This window comes from Microcaecilia unicolor, chromosome 10, assembly GCF_901765095.1.
Source record: "Microcaecilia unicolor chromosome 10, aMicUni1.1, whole genome shotgun sequence".
Classification (NCBI taxonomy): Eukaryota; Metazoa; Chordata; class Amphibia; order Gymnophiona; family Siphonopidae; genus Microcaecilia; species Microcaecilia unicolor.
The window spans coordinates 154,703,511-154,725,524 of record NC_044040.1 but is presented as its reverse complement, the minus strand read 5'-3'; the positions used below and the strand labels follow the sequence as shown (position 1 = coordinate 154,725,524).

General features: G+C 43.3%; 1 protein-coding gene across 3 annotated transcripts in view; it reads right to left on the bottom strand.

Moving 5' to 3' along the window:
* ST6GAL1 (ST6 beta-galactoside alpha-2,6-sialyltransferase 1) overlaps positions 1–22,014 on the bottom strand; it is a 122,826-nt gene that overhangs the window by 5,109 nt on the left and 95,703 nt on the right. For all 3 annotated transcript variants that reach the window (XM_030215759.1, XM_030215760.1, XM_030215758.1), the window contains exons 5-6: positions 19,620–19,721; positions 3,805–3,979 (exon numbers count right to left, since the gene is read on the bottom strand). In XM_030215759.1, the coding sequence (XP_030071619.1) occupies positions 3,805–3,979; positions 19,620–19,721 (277 nt within the window). The remainder of the gene's footprint in view (positions 1–3,804; positions 3,980–19,619; positions 19,722–22,014) is intronic.

Below are 22,014 nucleotides of genomic sequence, written 5' to 3'. Positions count from 1 at the left end.
GGGGGAGCAGTGCACTAGAAATGCTGGCTCCTTCCACGACCAAATGGACGTCCATCTTGTTTCAAAAATACGGGTTTCCCCACACCTGGATTGGGTGTTTTGCGAGGACGTCCATATCAAAACATGGACATCCCTTTCGAAAATGCCCCTCCACGTAAGCCCTTTGTCTGACTTTTTTACTTTGACTAAAAAGATCCATAGGTGAGGTGGAAAGATACAGGCAATCACCAAAGGAGGTTGCAGAGGTTCATGAGAGTCCAGCAGGCTACAGGGAGGATGGCCAAAGTTCTGTTGTTTATTTATTTATTTTTTTAATGATAGTGATAAACAGAACAACATTTTGCTTTTGTTTTATTTGAAAAATAAAATGTAATAGGATATACATAGCTGGGGTATTTGAAAACAGAATGTACAGTATCCACTCTAGACCTGGTACAAGTAGTTCAATCAAAACAAAAGTTAATGTACTTAAAGCATCCGTGTATTTTGCTATTAATATTTGCATAGATACACTTTTGAAAATCCCATCCATACGTGCTGTTTACTTCGCTGACTTTACAAGGCTTCCAGAAACTCCTATTTTTCATTTTAAACCCTGCTACAAATATGCATAATCCAAACTGAATGAAGACATTTTCAAATAGGTATTATTTACTGAGGTAGATTAAACTATTTATCCAAAATAGTTGACCTCAGAGTATTAAAAATTGACCTATGGTTTTGATGTGGGACTTTCGGGGGGGGGGGGGGGGAGGAGGGGGAAAGGGGCCATGAGGGTTCAAACAATTTTGATGAAGCTAAAAATAATACTGTGATTTAGTAATCAACGTTTGATTTCTATTTTCTTCTGTATTAGTTGGTGTATTATCTTGCTATTGGTTTTTCAGTAAACAAATTATATTAAAAAAAATCCTAACCTTTGATGTATGAACTCCTGTGATGCTGCGCCCCCCCCCCCCCAAAAAAAAAAATACTGCTGCCCTAGGAAAAGGAAGGGAAATGCTGGGCCCATAAACAGTTGGGGTGACCTATATGTGAGTCATCATATGGGCATTGAAATTAAGGGGAAAGTAGGGATACAACATGCATGTGGGCACCTGGACCACATGGTATATACATCTCAGAGTGCTAACAGAACTGAATAACGAACTTGCAGAACAATTGTTACTAATAGGTAATTTATCTTTAAAATCAAGCATGGTACCGGAAGATTGGAGGATGACTAATGTAATGACAATTCTAAAAAAAAGGGTTCCAGAGGTGATCCAGGAAATTATAAACCAGTGAGCCTGACATCGGTGCCGTGCAGAACGGTAGAGAATATTATAAAGAACAAAATTAAAGACTATATACAAAAGCATGGATTAATGAGACAAAGAAAACATAGATTTAGACGGGGCAAATCTTGCCTCACCGATCTACTACATTTCTTTGAAGGGGTAATAAACATATGGATAAAAGTGAGCCGGTTGATATTGTATATCTGGATTTTCAAAAGACATTTGACAATGTACCTCATGAATGACTCCTGAGGAAATTAGAAAGTATTGGGATAGGAGGTAATGTCCTATTGTGGATTAAACACTGGTTAAAAAGATAGATAGAGTAGGATTAAATGGTCAGTATTCTCAATGGAGAAGAATAGATAGTGAGGTTCCTCAGGAGTCTGTGCTGGGACTGCTGCTTTTTAACATATTTATAAATGATCTAGAGACAGGAATAACTAGTGAGGTAATTAAATTTCCTGATGAGACAAAGTTATTCAAAGTTGTTAAATTGCAAGAGGATTGTGAAAAATTACAAGATGACTTTAGGAGACTGGGTATTTCAGTGGTTAATGTGAGCAAGTGCAAAGTGATGCATATGGGAAAGAGGAACCCAAATTATAGCTAGCTATCCTGCTTATTTTTGAAGGAGAAGGGCAGCCATCTTCCGAAACAAATCGGGAGATGGCCGTCCTTCTCCTAAGGCCGGCCAAATCGGTATAATCGAAAGCCGATTTTGGCCGGCTTCAACTGCTTTCCATCGCAGGGCCGGCCAAAGTTCAAGGGGGGCGTGTCGGCAGTGTACCGAAGGTGGGACGGGGGCGTGGTTAAGAGATAGCCGTCCTCAGCTGATAATGGAAAAAAGATGGCCGGCCCTGACGAGCGTTTGGCCGGCTTTACTTTTTGTTTACGACAAAGCCTTGAAAAGGTGCCCAAACTGACCAGATGACCACCGGAGGGCATCACCAACCCCCTCCCACCCCCCAAAAAAAATTAAAAAACATTTTTTTGCCAGCCTCTATGCAAGCCTCAAATGTCATATCCAGCTCCATCACAGCACTATGCAGGTCCCTGAAGCAGTTTTTAGTGGGTACTGCAGTGCACTTCAGGCAGGCTGACCCAGGCCCATCCCCCCCCCCACCTGTTACACTTGTGGTGGTAAATGGGAGCCCTCCAAAACCCACCAGAAACCCACTGTACCCACATGTAGGTGACCCCCTTCACCCATAACGGCTATGGCAGTGGTGTACAGTTGTGGGGAGTGGGTTTTGGGGGCTCAGCACACAAGGGAAGGGAGCTATGGACTTGGGAGCAATTTTTAAAGTCCACTGCAGTGCCCCCTAGGGTGCCCGGTTGGTGTCCTGGCATGTGAGGGGGACCAGTGCACTACAAATGCTGGCTTCTCCCACGACCAAATGGCTTGAATTTGGCCGGGGTTGAGATGGCCGCCATTAGTTTCCATTATCGGCGAAAACCAATGTCGGCCATCTCTAAGGGTGGTTCAAATGTTGAGATTTGGCCGGCCCCGACCGTATTATCAAAACGAAAGATGGCCGCCCATCTTTTTCGATAATACGGTCGGGTACGCCGCTTTACGGGGCTGTCATTAGAGATGGCCGCCCTTATAGATGGCTGGCCCCGTTTGATTATGTCCCTCTATGTGATGCAAAGTTTCACATTAGGAGTCACTGCCCAGGAAAAGGATTTACGTGTCATCGTTGATGATATGTTGAAACCCCCTGCCTAGTGGGCAGCGGTGGCTAAGAAAGTAAATAGAATGTTAGGAATTGTTAGAAAAGGAATGAAAAACAAAAATGAGAATTTATAATGCCATTATATTGTTCAAATGCTGTGTGCAATTCTGGTCACCACATATCAAAAAAGATATAACGGAACTAAAAAAGTTACAGAGAAGGGTAAAGCAGCTAGGTCTCTTTAGCCTGGAGAAGAAATGGCAGAGGAATGATATGACAGAGGTCTATAAAATACCAAGTGGAGTGGAATGGGTAGATGTGAATCGCTTGCTTACTCTTTCCAAAGCAGAGGGCATGCAATGAAGCTACTAAGTAGCAAATTTCAAACAAGCCAGAGAAAATATTTCTTCACTCAACATGTAATTAAATCTGGAATTTGTTGCCACAGACTGATAGCTTAGCAGGGTTTAAAAAATGTTTGGATAATTTCCTAAAAGAAAAGTGAATAAGCGATTGTTAAGATGGACTTAGGAAAATCCACTGCTTATTTCTAGGATAAGCAGCATAAAATCTGTTTTTACTCTTTTAGGATCTTACCAGGTACTTGTGACCTGGATTTGCCACTGTTGGAAACAGGATACTGGGCTTGATGGACCTCTGGTCTGTTCCAGTATGGAAAAGCTTATGTTCAAGTACCTGTGGTAACTGCAGAGATTTGCACTTGCTTTTCTATGTATACATTTTTGACAAAAACAACATGTATAGTTTTGAAAATTCAAAACTGTGCATGTTGTTTTCTCCTCTGATATCAGATGCACAGTTATTTTCCTCTCATCTGCACTCACCAAGCATTCCAGAAGATGGTGGATTGGGCTGAATGTTCTCTGGAGTGTTCTCCTGAAGAATATCCCAGATCTGCCACGGTGCTTGGGGGTGCAGGATATAAAATGGCTGATCAGGATGCTTTTGACGATATATCTTGTAGTTGCCAAAAAAGTCATAGTCAGGTTTTCTGTACCACTGAAACAAAATAGAATAGGATCTTTAAGATGCTACTGAAAAGACCTCCCCATCCCCATCAGCTTCTTAGCTCAGCAAGAGGGGCATAATCGACGACGTCCTCGCAGGACGTCCCGGCGAATGGGCGGGGAAACCCGTATTATTGAAACAATATGGGCGTCCATCTTTCGTTTCAATAATATGGTTGGGGATGCCCAAATCTCACCATTTAGGTCGACCTTAGAGATGGTTGTCCTTAGAGATGGTCGTCCCCGTTTTTCAGCGATAATGGAAACCGAGGACGCCCATCTCAGAAACGACCAAATGCAAGCCCTTTCGTCGTGGGAGGAGCCAGCATTCGTAGTGCACTGGTCCCCCTGACATGCCAGGACACCAACCGGGCACCCTAGGGGGCACTGCAGTGGACTTCAGAAATTGCTCCAAGGTGCATAGCTCCCTTACCTTGGGTGCTGAGCCCCCCAAAACCCACTCCTCACAACTGCACACCACTATCATAGCCCTAAGGGGTGAAGGGGGGCACCTACATGTGGGTACAGTGGATTTCTGGTGGGTTTTGAAGGGCTCACATTTACCACCACAGGCGTAAAAGGTAGGGGGGATGGGCCTGGGTCCGCCTACCTGAAGTGCGCTGCACCCACTAAAACTGCTCCAGGGACCTGCATACTGCTGTCAGGGAGCTAGGTATGACATTTGAGGCTGGCAAAAAATATTTTAAAAGTTTTTTTTTTTTAGGGTGGGAAGGGGTTAGTGACCACTGGGGGAGTAAGGGGAGGCCATCCCCGATTCCCTCCGGTGGTCATCTGGCCAGTTCGGGCACCTTTTTGAGGTTTGGTCGCAAGAAAAAATGGACCAGGTAAAGTCGGCCAAGTGCTTGTCAGGGACGCCCTTCTTTTTTCCATTATCAGCCGAGGACGCCCATATGTTAAGCACGCCCCAGTCCCGCCTTCGCTATGCTTCCAACACGCCCCCATGAACTTTGGTCGTCCCCACGACGGAAAGCAGTTGAGGACGCCCAAAATCGGCTTTCGATTATGCTGATTTGGGCGACCCTGGGAGAAGAACGCCCATCTTGCGATTTGTGTTGAAAGATGGGCACCCTTCTCTTTCGAAAATAAGCCTGCAAGTCTCCTCTGACTATATTCAGTGACAAGAAAAGTTTGTGAACTTTAAATATAATAATAAGAATTACATGTTCTTAACGGAAGATCCTTGTTAATTGAAACCTGGCTCTTTTGTGCAATAAAAAGGAAACATATTCAACAACTCTGTTTTCTTATGATACTGTAACGTACAAGGTAAGAACAATAAGCGAAGATACTTACCTTTAGCAGGTATTCCCTGAGGTCAACAGGCCATATATTCTGACATGTGGGTGACATGTCCCATGTCGTTCAGTTCGGAGCTTGAAAAAAGCTTAGTACAGTTTTAAGAGAGCTTGGGACCACTATGTAATGAAATAGAAGAGAGACAACTCCAAGGGGACGAGGGAGGGTATGTGAGAATACATGGACTGCTGTCCTCGAAGAATACCTGCTAAAGGTAAGTAACTTTGCTTTCTCCGAGGACAAGCAGGTCAATAATTCTCACATGTAGGAATCCTTACCTACCAGGCAAATCAAAAACAACAACAGTGGTCAATTGAACCTCATAACGATAAGGTCAACATAGAGATTAACCTGAAAACTACATACAAACTGTGTAAGAGTGCAACCTGAAACAGAACAAAACGGGCCTAGGAGGGTGGAGTTGGATTTTAGAACCCAAATTCTGCAGTACCGTTTGTCCAAACCGACTGTCTTGTCGGGTATCCTGCTCAAGGCAGTAGTGAGATGTGAATGTGGACGGAAGACTACGTTGCAGCCTTGCACATTTCTTCAATGGAAGCTGACCTCAAGTGGGCTACCGACGCAGCCATGGTTCTGACATTGTGACCCTTGACATGACCCTCAAGAGTCAGCCCATTCTGGGCATAAGTGAAGGAAATGCAGCCTACCAGACAATTAGAAATGGTGTGTTTCCCAATGGCGACTCCCATCTTGTTGGGATGAAAAGAAACAAAAAGCTGAGTGGACTGTCTGTAGGGCCTAGACCACTCCAAGTAAAAGGTGAATGCTCGCTTGCAGTCCAAGGTGTGCAGTGCGCTCTCGCCAGGATGGGCATGAAGTCTGGGAAAGAATGTTGGCAAGAAAATTGACTAGTTCAGATAGGCAGGAACTTAGGATGCATGCAGAGAACTACTCTGTTGTGATGAAACTTTGTAAAAGTTGGATCCACCACTAAGGCCTGAAGCTCACTGACTCTGCAAGCTGAAGTAACAGCCACAAAAACAAGACGTTTCAGGTCAAGTACTTTAGTTGACAGGAATCAAGTGGCTCAAAAGGAGCTTTCATCAGCTGGGTGAGGACAACGTTGAGGTCCCATGACACAGGTGGAGGTTTGACAGGGGACTGTCAACAGCAAACCTCTCATGAATTGAACTAGGGCTGTCCAGAGATGGGCTTACCTTCTACACAACGATAAGCACTAATTGCACTGAGCTTACAGAGTTGGTCTTGAGACCAGACTCAGAGAGGTATAGAAGGTATTGAAGGAGGGTCTGTGCAGGATAGAAAATGGGATTTAGGGCCTTGCTCTCACACGAAACAGCAAACCTCCATTTGAAAGAGTAACATCTCTTACTGGAATCTTTCCTGGAAGCCAGCAAAATTCTGGAGATACCCTCTGTAAGATGCAAGGAAGCAAATTCTAAGCGCTCAACATCCAGGTCTTGAGGGCCAGAGACTGGAGGTTAGGATGCAGAAGAGATGCCTCATTCAGTGTGATCAGGGTCAGAAAACAGTCCAATCTCCACGGTTCTTTGGAGGATAACTGCAGAAGAGGAAACCAGATCTGCTGGAGCCAATATGGTGAGATCATAATCATGGTCCCTTGGTCTTGCATGAATTTCAGCAAAGTGTTCCTCACAAGAGATATGGGAGGATACACATACAGAAGACTGTTCTACCAGTGAAGGACAAAGGCATCTGATGCTAGTCTGTTGTGGACCTGGAGCCTGGAAAAGTACTGGGGAACTTTGTGATTGAACTGAGTGGCAAAGAGATCCACCGAGGGGGTGCCACACACTCAGAAGATCTCACAGGCAACGCCCATGCTGAGAGACCACAAGTGAATGCTAACAGGCTACCGCAAAACACATTAAACTTTTTATTTTTATTTTGCCTATTTGCATGCACTAACCTGCATATTATAAATTTTTTAGAAATATGTTTTGCAGGGGGGGGGGGGGGGTGTCATGGGAAGAGAGTGGGTATTCCCGCATTATCCGGTTAGTTTGCACTAACTGGATAATGCAGAGATAACTCAAGAGCTAATTTTTTGCAGGTACTGCATGATAATGGAAAGCATCAGTCATATGTAAGATACTGTGCACACATTTAGTGAAGTTCTTTTTAAGTAAAACTCTGCACGCTTGCAGAAGCAGCTTCTCGCCTATAGGCCCCGACTCAAGGAAATCAATGCCAGATTCGGCATGTTTTACCCCATGTACATAAGGGTCACAATTAACAACTGTACCAAAGACTTTATGGAACCTAAAGAGTTAGCAAATTTTCTTGAACCCATAGCACCCAGCTTTATTGACAAAACTTAGCTGCACTGCTTGGAAAACTGCATGTGACACCTAACAAACTATGTATTAACTAGTAGTACTGCCTTACCTGTTCTCACAAATGCATAGATTTACAGTTACCCATATAGCAAGAGTAGTGATTATGTAAATTCCTCTGAAGTTAATTTTGCTCGCTTTCATGTTGTTTGGTTTTTAACATTGGACATTCATAGCAAAATGTTATGTGTTTTGCCACAAATCACTGTCTGCTCTTTTGCTCTTGAGTTGAGATCTCTGTCCTTGCTGACCCATAGCTCGTTCACCATCCCAACATGTGTAGTACTTGGCATGGTTTTGTTGGGAATCATGATTGTACTCTTCCTGTAACCAGTTCCATGCCATATCTCCTAATGCTCACTCAATTGTGTTATGATGTCACTTAATTGTATTTTATTAAATTTTAAGGGTATATACAATCCCATTTAAAAGAAACAAAATTATTTCTTATATATCCAAGTTTAATCCGGACATTGCTCTTTTACAAGAGACTCATTTACCCTCCTCAGAGGCTATTAAAGTAACATCTCGCTGGGTGATGCCTCTCCTCTTCTCTCCAGTAGAGGGTAAAAAGAATGGTGTACTGAATTCTTTGATGAAATAGCTGACTTAATTACTGAGGAGGGTGGCACTCCTTGCATAATTGGTGGCTATTTTAACTTAATTGTTGACCCAGATCTTCATAGAACATCCACCGTAGCTTACAAAAAGAGTAAATATTGGTATAAACTTCAAGATATTATGACTTGAACTTAATTGACATATGGAAAACTTTACATCAAACATCTAAAGAATTCACCTTCTTTTCACCTCCTCATTCCTGAATTGACTTTTTCCTGATCTCTAGCCAATTGTTACAATATGTTTCTGCTGCTGATATAGCATCTATTGCAATATCTATATCTGTTCAGTTTGGTGGTATTGCTAAATGAAATAAGAAAAGTTTGGTGTTTCAACTCCTCTTTGCTAGACGAACAGGGATTTCTCCTCCACATAACGTCTTCTATCAATGACTTTTTTTAATATAATATATTAATAGATGTAGGATGGATATGTCTTTGGGATACCTTAAAAACTTATATAAGGGGTGCAATAATCTCATTTTTCTGCACATTTAAATAAGAAATTTAAGTATAATAACATTCTCAGCAAGAAAGCAGGAGGGTCTGTGTTTCAACAATCAGCATTACACTATACTGAGCAAGACAGAGCAGGACATTTATTGGCCAACTACTTAAAAACCAAATAAAAAAGATCCAATATATCTACTATTCAAACTTTGTCTAACGCACTTGTTATAGATGACACTGTGATTTTGAACTGCTTTCATATATACTACAAAGAACTATACATGACTCAACAGAAACAATGTTTCTACCTCTTCTTTCTTACAAAACTTACCCCATCCAACTATTACTAAACCTGTTACTGAACAAGAGGTCTTCGAAGCTTTAACTAATATGGCAAAAAGAAAAACTCCTGGACCTGATGGTTTTCCAGGAGAATTCTACTTGGCTTTCAAAACAATACTGATATCTAAAGTGACATCCTCTTTTAGAAATCTAATTGAAATTAATAAGGTTTCTGTTCCTTCACCAAAGCATAAATGTGGATGCAAAAATACTTGCCAAATTATTGCCTATCTACCTTCAAACTATATTACCAAAAATAATCCCCTTATGTCACTATTGTTCTGGACATGGAAAAGGCCTTTCACCACATGGAATGGCCTTTTCTATTTGACACTCTCTGATAGTTTGGCTTCAATCAATATGCTATTAATATCATCAAGGTCCTCTATCAATCATCAACAACAACTTGTAACAAATCAACAACAAGTTATCAAGACCTTTCCATCCAACAAGAGGCACGGCAAGGCTGCCCGCTCTCACCACCACTCTTCAATATAGCGCTTTAGCCATTACTAACTGCAATATGTGATAACCCATCAATACAGGGAGTTACATGTGGGTCACTTACTATACAGCTATCAGCGTATGCTGATGACATTCTGCTTTACACAACACCAAATTCAATTCCTCATCTACTTGATACCATCAGGGTGTATTCAGTGCCCTCTGGATACAAACATAACTAAACTAAACTAAAACTGAAATCATGCCAATCAACTGTGCAACTTCAAACGGGCTCCTACTAAGCTGAAATATCTTGAAGTCTATTTTGGTCCTACTATTGGAGAAACTTAGCGAATCAATAGTGATCTACTGCTTAAGATTGTCAAAGAATTAAAATCTGAATGGTCCCCATTAAGACTGTTTTGGTGGGGCAAATCAAGATGATGGCACCAAAGATCAATTATATATTAAGCATGTTACCACTTCTACTGGATCATGATATCTATAACAAAATTGCGAAAATGCTGGTGGCATTCCCATGGAGAAACAAACCCCCCACGCAGTACTCTAAAAAAAAAAAAACTGAAAGCAAGCAAGGAAAACAGAGGTGCTAATTTCCCCCATTTCTACAACTACCACCTTGCTTTTATTTTGAAACAGACTATCTTATAGTTCAATGACACTGATAATACATCCCAACCAGCCAGATTATTATTTGAATATGACAGATGGAATGGATATTCACTGCGCTTTCATATCATACCCTTCGCAACATTTACAGATCCCCTCATGAAAGATGTTATAACAACAAGTGCAATGATAGCTATTTAAGTCATAGAAAATGGATTACAAATTAAGAGTTCTCAGATGACCCACACGTCTATATAGAATAAAAGTTCCTTTAAAATACAAAGTAAAACTATTAATTGAAAAAATTGTCGAGTCGCTGTAAAATGGACAATAGGTCAGTTAAGAGATGGCGATACTTGGCTTGCGTTCGATAAACTTCAGGAGAAATATCATCTTCATCATCAGCAGCATTTTAGATGGCTCCAACTGATTCATTGTTTAGTAATGTCTAACACAATTACATCTATGACTAATACCACTCCAAGCATTGATGCCTTATATAACACAACTCGTGCACTCGGCACTTGCTCCGCCTCACTCGCAAACACTACACCAAAACGCATCTTAAAGAATGTTGGATTTATTTTTGGCCGCAGCCAGGAACATTTTACATTACAATTCAAAACAACATTATAACATATTATAACATAATTATTGTCATAACCACATAACTAACATTTATCATCAATTAATAACTTGGGGGTACACAGCTTCGGGTCTCGCAAATGCTTAGTATGCCCCACAGGTTGCCGCCCAAGCAGCCTGTGGGTTCCCTGTGCCAATTACCAGCACCCGTAGACTCCTGGCGCATCCCGCTTAAGGATGCCCAGCCATAATATCCAAAACGGTGTTCTGGCCCCCCGGCCGCCTAAGCCAGGAGACACGCTGTCCAGATTTTCCTGCTGCCACTATGCAGCCGTACTGTTGCTTATGCTTATCACTTTGCAAGAGGTCTTTCTGCCCCTGTAATCAGCATCTCAGTTAGTAGTGTTACTGGTATGTTGCTGTGTACCCCCTGGTGTTATTGCGTCAACCTCTCCTCTTACCGCCTGCTGCGACAATTAGTGCCTTCTGACTGGGCGGGTGGGTGGGAGAATGCTGCTCTCTCCTTGCTGTCCCGAATGGAAAGGAAATTCCCCTTTCCTTCCCTTCCTTTAACTTTTCTTTTCTCTCCGCCCCTCCCCTCCCCTTCCATGCTTTAACCCTTTGCCTGCTATATCTCTACCTTTCTATCCTCCCTGCACCCTCCTCCCGCCTCCCCCCTCCCTCCCCCCGTCGCAGGCCATCGGCCCGGTTGTGCCCAGCCTCCCTTTAGGAGGTGTGGCTGGGTTCTCAACTCGTGCACTCGGCACTTGCTCCGCCTCACTCGCAAACACTACACCAAAACGCATCTTAAAGAATGTTGGATTTATTTTTGGCCGCAGCCAGGAACATTTTACATTACAATTCAAAACAACATTATAACATATTATAACATAATTATTGTCATAACCACATAACTAACATTTATCATCAATTAATAACTTGGGGGTACACAGCTTCGGGTCTCGCAAATGCTTAGTATGCCCCACAGGTTGCCGCCCAAGCAGCCTGTGGGTTCCCTGTGCCAATTACCAGCACCCGTAGACTCCTGGCGCATCCCGCTTAAGGATGCCCAGCCATAATATCCAAAACGGCGTTCTGGCCCCCCGGCCGCCTAAGCCAGGAGACACGCTGTCCAGATTTTCCTGCTGCCACTATGCAGCCGTACTGTTGCTTATGCTTATCACTTTGCAAGAGGTCTTTCTGCCCCTGTAATCAGCATCTCAGTTAGTAGTGTTACTGGTATGTTGCTGTGTACCCCCTGGTGTCATTGCGTCAACCTCTCCTCTTACCGCCACTGACCACGGCCACGACACCTCGTTCGCCGTGGTCCCCCATTGTTCCTGACTGCGACCTGCTCAGAACATAAGCGCCTCGATATAACCCTGTAAGTCAGAATTAAATATATCGAGCCCTATGTCTGACAAGTGTACTCCATCTGCCCTGTATAATCTTGCACATGACTCTTTGATCAATTCGTGCGTTATCGTATGCCCTTTAATTGATATCATAAACTTAATGGTATCCATATATCGTACTAAGTATGGTCCCAATTCTGGCTCCCTCTCAATTATAACCGTCATAAATATGTGAAAAGCCGATAACCAATTGCTAATGGATTTATAAATTTTTGGCTTTCTTTCCCGCTCCCATGGCGGGATAAGGCTGTCCTTCCCAAGGCTATTTTCCTCATCGGTATCCCGTAGCAACAGAGAAAAAATGTCTATGAACTCATTCCTCCAAATTTTCTCTTTCATAGCCTTGGGAACACAAGTGGAAAGGGTAAAGACCCCACATAAAGCGTCACTGCTAGGATTGAATACTTGGCCTACCCCTTCATGTGTGACTATGGACTGTGCCCCAGACTCGGCGGCGCTCGGCGCGCTACCCATCGCTGGGTGCCCGCCCTGCCGCGCCCCCGACTCTGTGGCACCCAGGGCACCTGCTTGTCCACTCTGCACTGTTGCCGCAGGAACGACCAGTGCTGCCTCATAATCTTGTACAGCTTTTCTAATGACCTGTAAGAAGGCCGTGTGTTGGCTCTGTGCCATGTGTAGTACGGCGCTGTCCTGCGACTTACCCCCTGCAGGAATTTGCGGGGCATTCTGAATCGCCGCCATCTGTGCTGGCGTCCGTGCCTGCATATGCTGCAACCTGGAATCTTGGAGCTGCGATGCCCGCTCCGTATCAGCTCTGTCCTCAGTCGACTCTGGTACTCCCATGTCCCTCAATTGCTGCGTAACCGTGGACACGCCATGCTGTTCTATCTGCCTTCTGAGCTCGACCATCAAAGCATCCATGTCTGTTGCTGGTTGTGCTTGTGTTGCCGGCGCCTGCTGCGTAGTTCCTGATCGACTGCTCCGTCGCGGCATCGCTCGGCTCGCCTCTCCATCTCGCTCCTGGATAGCCTTGCTCTTCTTGTGCGATGCTGCCTTCGTGGCGGCTTTCCTCGCTGCCCCTTGCTTCTTGGCGCGTTGTGATGGCATAGTTGCTCTGCAAAAGACTAACTAAAAGTCAACAAACAAATTTTATATACATATTATTATTATTTTTTTTTTAATGTTTATTTTAATGCCCTCTCGTTGTGAATCCTGCTCTGCTGCGTGTCTGCCACACCAGTCTGACAAAATTCCTGCTGCTATGAGGTAAAAATCCTCTGCCTGCCTTCCATTCCACTTTGTAAAGTGCTGCTGCCCTCTAGTGGTGGAATCGCCACATATGCTTAGAGTATTCTAAATCCCCCATTATTAGTGTACCACCGCCCTCTAGTGTCTGCTTCGCGCTACTACCACCTCGCATATAAATTGTTAAACTGGGAAAACATGCTGTGTACCACGTGGAGCTGAGAGCCCAAGCTCCCCCTGCCAAAATGGCTGCCACCACGTTTTTCTCTCTCTCTTTTTTTTTTTTTTTTGAATCCTCCTGCTTGCTCCCAGCTCCCCCCACACCTTCTGGACGCGCCGCTCTAGCCCATAGTAGCCTTAGCTAGGGTTACCATATGGCTCCAGAAAAAGGAGGACAGATTGAGCCAGCCGGGTTTTACTTCCATTGCTTTCAATGGAAAAGCAATGGAAGTAAAACCCGGCTGGCTCAATTACTTCCATTGAAAGCAATGGAAGTAAAACCCGGCTGGCTCAATCCGTCCTCCTTTTTCTGGAGCCATATGGTAACCCTAGCCTTAGCCTGAGCTAGGCTGTAGAAATTGCTGCTCGCCCTGCAACTGCCGTGCCCTCGCTCACCACCTCTGTCCTCTGCTCCCCCCTAACATGTGGAGCCCTCTCCGGAGCACAACCCGGGCGGCAAGAGCCAGACCACACCGCCGATCGCGCGGTCGCGAGACCACACCGCCGAACGCGCGCTGGCAAAATCTCTATCCCCTGCTCCCACCGCTGCTCGCCCGTCTCTTTCCTGGGAGCGCCATGCACCATACACACGCCGCACCCCGATGCGGAAAACCCCCTCCCTTGTTATATTTCTTTTGTTTTTTACTTCTCCTACTCCTCGCGATCCGCTGCACCCCGTGCACCCCAGCGATCCCCTCAGCCGCCGCGCCCTCGGACGGCCATTGCCCTTATCCAATACATTTATAATTTTTCTAACATACCGCTCACCACGTCGCGAATCGCGATGTCGGTACTCGTTGCCCGCCTAGAGGAGCGACCACGGGTTTTTCCCAGGCACGCTTGCGCTGCTCCCTGCCTGCCTCGACCTTGTCTACCCACGCGGCGACGGGGGATCAAAAGGAACACAGCGGTACTCTCCGATGGATCAAGGTAAGAACGCTGCTCTCTCCTTGCTGTCCCGAATGGAAAGGAAATTCCCCTTTCCTTCCCTTCCTTTAACTTTTCTCTCCGCCCCTCCCCTCCCCTTCCATGCTTTAACCCTTTGCCTGCCTATCTCTACCTTTCTATCCTCCCTGCACCCTCCTCCCGCCTCCCCCCTCCCTCCCCCCGTCGCAGGCCATCGGCCCGGTTGTGCCCAGCCTCCCTTTAGGAGGTGTGGCTGGGTTCTTTCTTTCCATTAGCAAAGGTGCCATATCCAAATGGTATAAACTTTTACAAAGCTTTAAATACACAAGGCCTACGGATAGTGAAGGTGTCTGGGAAAACAACCTATACATTAAACTAACTGACAAATAATAAGAACACTTCTGGCTTACCAACTTCAAAAGTGTTTTATTCTGCAGCCAGCGTCACCCAATTGATTTATTTTCTTATGCATAGTGCTACATGGACGCCTTATAAATTCTCTAAGTTTAAACAAGATGAAAATGGAAAATGTTGATCCTGTATTCATGAGATAGGAACTCTGCCATACCTATAGTTCCAGTGCTCACAATTTGACTCTTTTTGGCAACCTGTATAGAAATCCATTAGTAATCTGTTGAATATTACTGAAAAACTAGCATATAGTATCATTATATTAGGTAAGGATGGCTTACATATGCCACTGATGGACAATGAAGCTGCCTTATTGAAAATTTTATTAACTATTGCTGTCAGAGTAATACTACAAAACTGAAAAGACAACACTATTTTGGAATACAATGATTGGTGCAATACAGTATGCATTATTGCCAAATATGAACAAGTAGCTGCAGAGAAACGCAACTCTATATCCAGTTATGTAATGAACTGGAAACCTGTAATTGAATATAGCATGCTATTCTATTAACATTGTTTATGTTTAATCATTGCTCAAATACTTTATCTTATATGCTTAAACACCTTTTTCATGGTGTTTACAATATGGCATGTCAATTATCAGTTTAATTTCTTATCTACTTGGTGCAATCATGCTTTTACCCTCTGTCCTCTTTAATTTTCGAGTTGTTGTGCTTCCCTTGGAGGTGCTTATATATTGAACTTATTGTTACAAAATTCTAATAAGCATTTTGAACTTAAAAAAAAAAAAGCACAGGCTCAAACTAGGCAAATTTTTGGCACTACAAATAGGTACATTTATAGAATTGCTTTCATAATGTGTATCAGATCATGGAGACAACTGGAAATACAAATGTATATAGTTAAGAGAAGAATAAAAAGATAGGAAAAAGATTACCTCAAGAGAGAGAATCATAATACCTTTAATGAGTGTCATATGCACTGTTGAACAATATCCCTCTCATTCTATAACCTTGCATGCATTTTCGTGCTTAGCGCACAAACTTGCTAGTTCCAGATATTCATATAAGTTAATTGGCATATTAGGCACTAATTGGCAGAACCAATAATCACTGATAATTGGAATTAATTGGTGCTAATTAGCACCAATTTGCAGTTATGTGCATAATTGCACGTACTTGCTATTCTAGAAAGCCCCAGAGTCTATGTATGGCGCCCAGATTCGAGTACCCAAATTGGTGTACTCCCAAGATGCGTGCACAACAGAACTGTCTAACAAGCTGCTAACCATCAATAGCTGGATACTAACAACCAATTGCACTGGTAAACGGCATTTTTGTTACAAAGAATGTGAATGGTGTTCTTAGCTAAGTCATGAGTGCTGAATTCGAAAATGAAATCAGTTTTTGCCTATCGGGCTCAGTTTTCTTGTGACACTCTACCCTTTTTTTTAAAAATCCTTGAAAACGCTGCATTTTGGTACCCTGCTGTGCAGGGCCGCCGAGAGGGGGGGGCGGGGGGGACAAAATCCCCAGGGCCCGGGCCTTCAAGGGGGGCCTGGTGCCAGTCTCACCCGCCCTCTGACCGTCTGCCACCGGGCCGGCCCCCTGTATTTAAATCACCGCGCGGTGCGACTCTCCCTCTCACCTCCCTGTGAGGCGGAACTCCTCCCTTCAGGTCTCCTTCCCTCCCTGTATCCTGCCCTCAGGGGAGCAGCAGCAGCGGCGACCTAGGAGGGGGGAGGGGAGTGGCGACCTCGGGGGCGGGGCTGCAGCGGGGGCGAGGCGGCCTTGTCCCGGCCCCGGCCAAGTTTCTCGGCGGCCCTGCTGCCAAACCTCCCTTATTTCCTGGTGGTGGCTTTCTAAACTAAGGGTTTTGTATTGTAATTCCTAGTATATTTCAATTGTTTTTCCAACAATTGAAATATACTAGGAATTACAATACAAAACCCTTAGTTTAGAAAGCCACCACCAGGAAATAAGGGAGGTTTGGCAACATTGCCCATAAGTCATGCTCGAACATGTTCAAACACATTCTGTTGCGTCAGTTGCCACCTGTATCTCAGCATTGAGAGTTCAGTCAACAATTGCTGTTGGAAGTGACTGCTTGTAGTTCTACGTTTGTGAAGGTTTGTGTTTTGTGTCATTTTAGAAGAAATGCTTCGTACCTGTGCAAATAGCCCAAATTCTTTTTGTTATATCTGTGGAGAGTTTACTCTGAAATCGCAAAAACGAAAACTTAATCCTCTTGCAAAAAAGTGCTGCGAACTATATTTCGGGTGTAAGGTTGGTGAACAGGACCGCAAATGGGCTCCCCACATTTGCTGTTTGAGGTGTGTTACACTCCTGACAGGCTGGTTATAAGGAAGACGTCGCATGCCCTTTGCTGTTCCCATGATTTGGAGGGAACCAACGGATCACAGAACAGACTGTTATTTCTGTCTGACAAAAATAGCAGGAATCACCTCGAAAACAAGGAAAACTGTGCAATATCCTAACTTACCACCTGCTATAAGACCTGTATGTCACAGTGAAGAATTGCCAGTACCAGTGCCTCCTGAGAATTTGATAGTGAGTGAAGATGAATACAGTGACGAACATGCAGAAGACAGAGAAGGGGATATGCATACCGACCCATAATTTCAGGACCTCTGTGAATCAAATGTGCCCCACTTTTTGACACAAGGGGATCTCAACGATCTTGTTCGTGATTTAAATTTGTCAAAACAACAGGCTGAGCTTTTAGGTTCGAGATTAAAAGGATGGAATCTTCTTTCTTGCGATACGAAAGTGAGTGTTTTTCGTGACCGACATGCTATTTTTTCTGAATATTTCTCCAAGGAAGGTGACATGGTCTTTTGTAATGATATCGAATCCGTTAGAACTGTTCCACCAGGACATTTCTCAAATGGAAAAGCGTTATCAAGGCAAATGGAATGCCGCAATGTTGTCCGACTACTGCTGGACCTTACGGAGAGACGTTCCCGAGGCAAAGTACCACAGGAAATCAGGAAGGAAATCCTTTTAGGTATGTTTCTTCACTTCTCTTTACTCTTATGTTGCTTATATCTTTGATTTCTTTGTGAACTGTCACAGTTTTTTTGGAACTCTTGTAGCAGAAGCGTGTCATTTTGCCAGATACATATAAGCTACATACGCAGACACAAGCATTTACAAAAACCATTATCACATGAAAACTGAGGCTGATACAGAAATTCTGAAATGAGATCTGGATTCAGGGAAGAATTATCTTCCAGAAAAAGTATGTTTTGTTCTTGTTACAGAAAAAAAGTTTTTTTTTGTAGACCAGTGTTATTGATGGTACCAATTAGGATTTGCACACACATCTGGCTGCATGCTATTCTATAATGCTGGGAACCTAAATCCCATAGTGTGCAACCAAAAAGGGGGCATGGCCTTGGGAGGGGCATGGGCGGGTCTGGAGCATTCCAAAAAGTTGCATTGAGTGTTACAGAATAATGGGTCAGTGTGCCCTACTTGGGTGCCTTGATTTATACCAGATTTCACAGGCATAAGTCTGGTGCGCAGAGAATCAGTGCTAAGCAGCATTCTATAAAGGGTGCGTGCCCTTTATAGAATAGCATTTCGCGCCAATCTTTTCTGGTGCCCATTTTTGAGCGTCATTTATAGAATTTTCCCCCAGTGTGCAAAAGCTATGGGGTGGGGGGGAGTGGATTTTATAAATGGTGCTCAAAAATGGACACTGAAAAAATAGGTACTATGAGTAATTCTACAAAGGGCACATGTCCTTTATAGAATAGCATTTAGCGCTCATTCCTGTGCCTTTTAGGCACCAGACTTTAAGTTGCTGAACCCTGGTGTAATTGCTGGTGCCCAATTTAGGCACACTGAGGTAGTATTCTACAACTATGCACACAACGTTTTGGAATGCCCCTGACACGTCCATGGCCATGCCCCCTTTTGAATTATGTGCTAGTAGATTTAGGCACCATGCCTTATAGAATAGCGTGCAGCCAGATGTGTCCGCAAATTTTAATGAGTGCCAATTAACTTCAATAATTGGCTGTTAGCACTCAATTATTGATACTTAAGGGCTCATTACACAATTAATTTGTGTGCTCATCTTGGGTGTGCGCACAAATTTGGGCGAGAATCCAGGAGATAGTGTGTAACCAGTGCATTCTTTCTAGCAAAAAAGGTGCCGGTACTGAAATGCCAGATCACCCTTCAGGGTTGGGGTGATCCCTGAGGAACCCACCCCACAATAGCCAGGCCCCCTGCAACCAGTCACAGAATCTATGACAAAGCAAAATTATATATTTATTTATTGCATTTGTATCCCACATTTTCCCACCTTTTTGCGGGTTCAATTAGTGTGTAGAGCCTGAGCTCTTTCATTAAAATTTGTGGACCATGGGTCAATTTTAGCAGGCAATGGAAAAGGTGCCGGTACTCAGTACCCCAAGTATCCCCTCAAAAAAAGCCCTGTGTGTAACTGTAAGGGGACATGGATGTGGGAGGAGCATGAGCAGGTCAGGGGCATGACCAGCACTCATGTGCTAAAATTCTAGAATACTATCAGTTAACACACAACTGCATCATTTAGACATAGCCATTTACACCAGCCATTGACATAAGTATCCACACCTATATGTTGGCACGTAACTGTAGACTTATTCTAGTATTCTATAACCGCAATTACATGCACAATTGCCAATACAGAATGTGCCTTTAGAATGCAGCATCCTAGCACCTAAATTTCAATGACCCTTCCAGAGGATCAATGATTTTTTTCCTACTTACCTCAGAAGGTTCAGCATGATATGGTGCAGGATCCCACATAACTAAAATTCCAGAATTATACAAGTCATTTTTAAGAAACTGATGCTCTTCTAATGTCACCAGCTAAAAGAATGACAAAAAAAGGCAGTTCAAATTAAAAAAAACTCATAAAATACCATCAAGGCAATTTTACAGTATATCACATAGATTGTCCAAACTCCCGTGACCTTGATTTAGGGTTTGCCATAATAAAATGTTGACAGACACCCACTTGGTCTACTGCCATCATGTGTCCTTCTTATTTCTTCTCATGCTTACCCAAGATGTGTAAACTTTAACAACTATTTCTTTAAAAACATCTAGCATAGATTTAATGAGAACATTTTAACAATGTAGAATTTGCCAGGTCTCTGGTACTTCAAAGTCTTGAACAAGGGCACATTTTGCCATTTTCATTTGTTTTGTCAAGCATGTTCTTTTCAAAGAATCTCATAAAAGCGACATTTTTCAAAGCAATTTGAACATGTAAGACTCATTTGCCCTAAAAAGAAACTAATACTTTAGCACAAGCAGCTTATCAAATAAAAACAGAAATGAGCGAGTCCAATAGGGTGGTGTTTCTCAATCTTATCTTGCAGTTCCTCCTAATCACTTTGGGTTTTCAGGACATGCAAAAAAATACATATAAGATAGCTTTGCTTGCGGTGTCAATCAACCTCAGGCATATTTACTATGAATATCCTAAAAACCACACTGCCCAGGGGTTACTCCAAGGCTGACCTGAGAAATACTACAATAGGAAAAGTAATGGGATGTCTGAGAAACCTAGGGTGCAACCAGAAGAGGTGGAGATTCACAACCTAACAGCAAATCAAGGTACACAAGCAGGAGGAATGATTTTGAAACTTTATTAAATAAAACTATTTAAACACCCAACATGGCCATTTTTTGAAAATTATTCACCAGGGGTATAACAATATCACAAAATCATACAAATGTCTGACAAGCAGTGGGAAACACTGTGTTCAACCATATGATGTGACAGAAAATTCTCAATTGTACTTCCAGTTCCTAAAAGTCTTCTAACAACTTCTCTAAAACTGTATTTAAAGTATTATGGGACAAACCTCAGTGACACAGTGCTTGCATTTGTAGAGGAACCAAAATGTTTGGTTAATAGAAAAGATTTTTAAAAGTGTTGGCATAACAAGCAGTGGCATAGCCAAGGGTGGGCTGGGGGGCCAGGCCCACCCAGTAGCAGCACACCTATGATATGGCTGGCAGGGATCCCCAAGCCCACCAGCCAAAAACTCTCAACAACCATCCCTCCTGCATACCTTGTATAGAGCAAATCTTCACCTGCAGTGAACAGCGACTGATACATACTGTTCGCTCTGATGTATTCCTGCCTATGCGTAAACAGGAAGTTGCATCAGAGGGAAGTCTGTGGGGCCAATATGAGCAGTGTGCATTAGTTGCTGCTTGCTGCAGGTGAAAATCTGCTATTTAAAAGGTATGCGGGGGAGGGGGGATGATTGAGATTGAGAGACTCATATGGCATGCAGGCAAGAGAATGAGAGACCAAATCACTTGTGGGACAGGGCAGAGTTCTGCCCACCCATCTTTGGCCCAGGCCCACCCAAAGTTGGCTGTCTGGCTACGCCCCTGATAACAAACATTTTGCACTGATTACAATCAATAAAAATAGTGCCTAAATACAGTAAACAAAATTAACATTCTCACACTCCTTGAAGAATGAACTGTGCTTCTATGTTCTCTTAGCAATAAAAACAGAGCAGCAGCCTCGTGTTTAGAGCAATTGGTTGAGATCATAGAAGGCAAGGGACTGAATCCTGCTTTCCTCACTTCAATATCCCTTTCCTCAAGTAAAAACTTAGGGGCCCATTTACTAAAACTTAGCACAAGCATATTTGCCAATTGATTGGATATAACATCTGATTTTTTTGTCCTTAAGACAGGAATTTTTAATGCAATGCATGTTAAATAATAATGAGCTGAAGTAGAGTGCTTCTCTGTATATTGCCAGAGGGTAGTGCGCGCATGCAAGCATGCACTGGAGTTGAGTCAGTAAATAGTGCCTAAAGTCAGGCACCAAAAACAACAGGGTTGCTGAACACAAAATTCCCACGGGAAAAAATAAAACATCAAAAAAGTGGGAAGCAGAAAGCTCAACCAAATAGGAAACTTGAGGAATAAACAGTACTTCAATTCATATATGGTATACAAATTGCATAGAGAGACACTTCATATGTTGTAATTACATAAAAGACTCGACATAGCACCATGTTTCGTCACTGCGTGCCTGTCTCAGGGGTCCTAGACGTACACAGCACTGTACACTAGAACATGAAGAGACAGTCCCTGCTCGATAGAGCTTGTCCTGCAGTCATCTCTC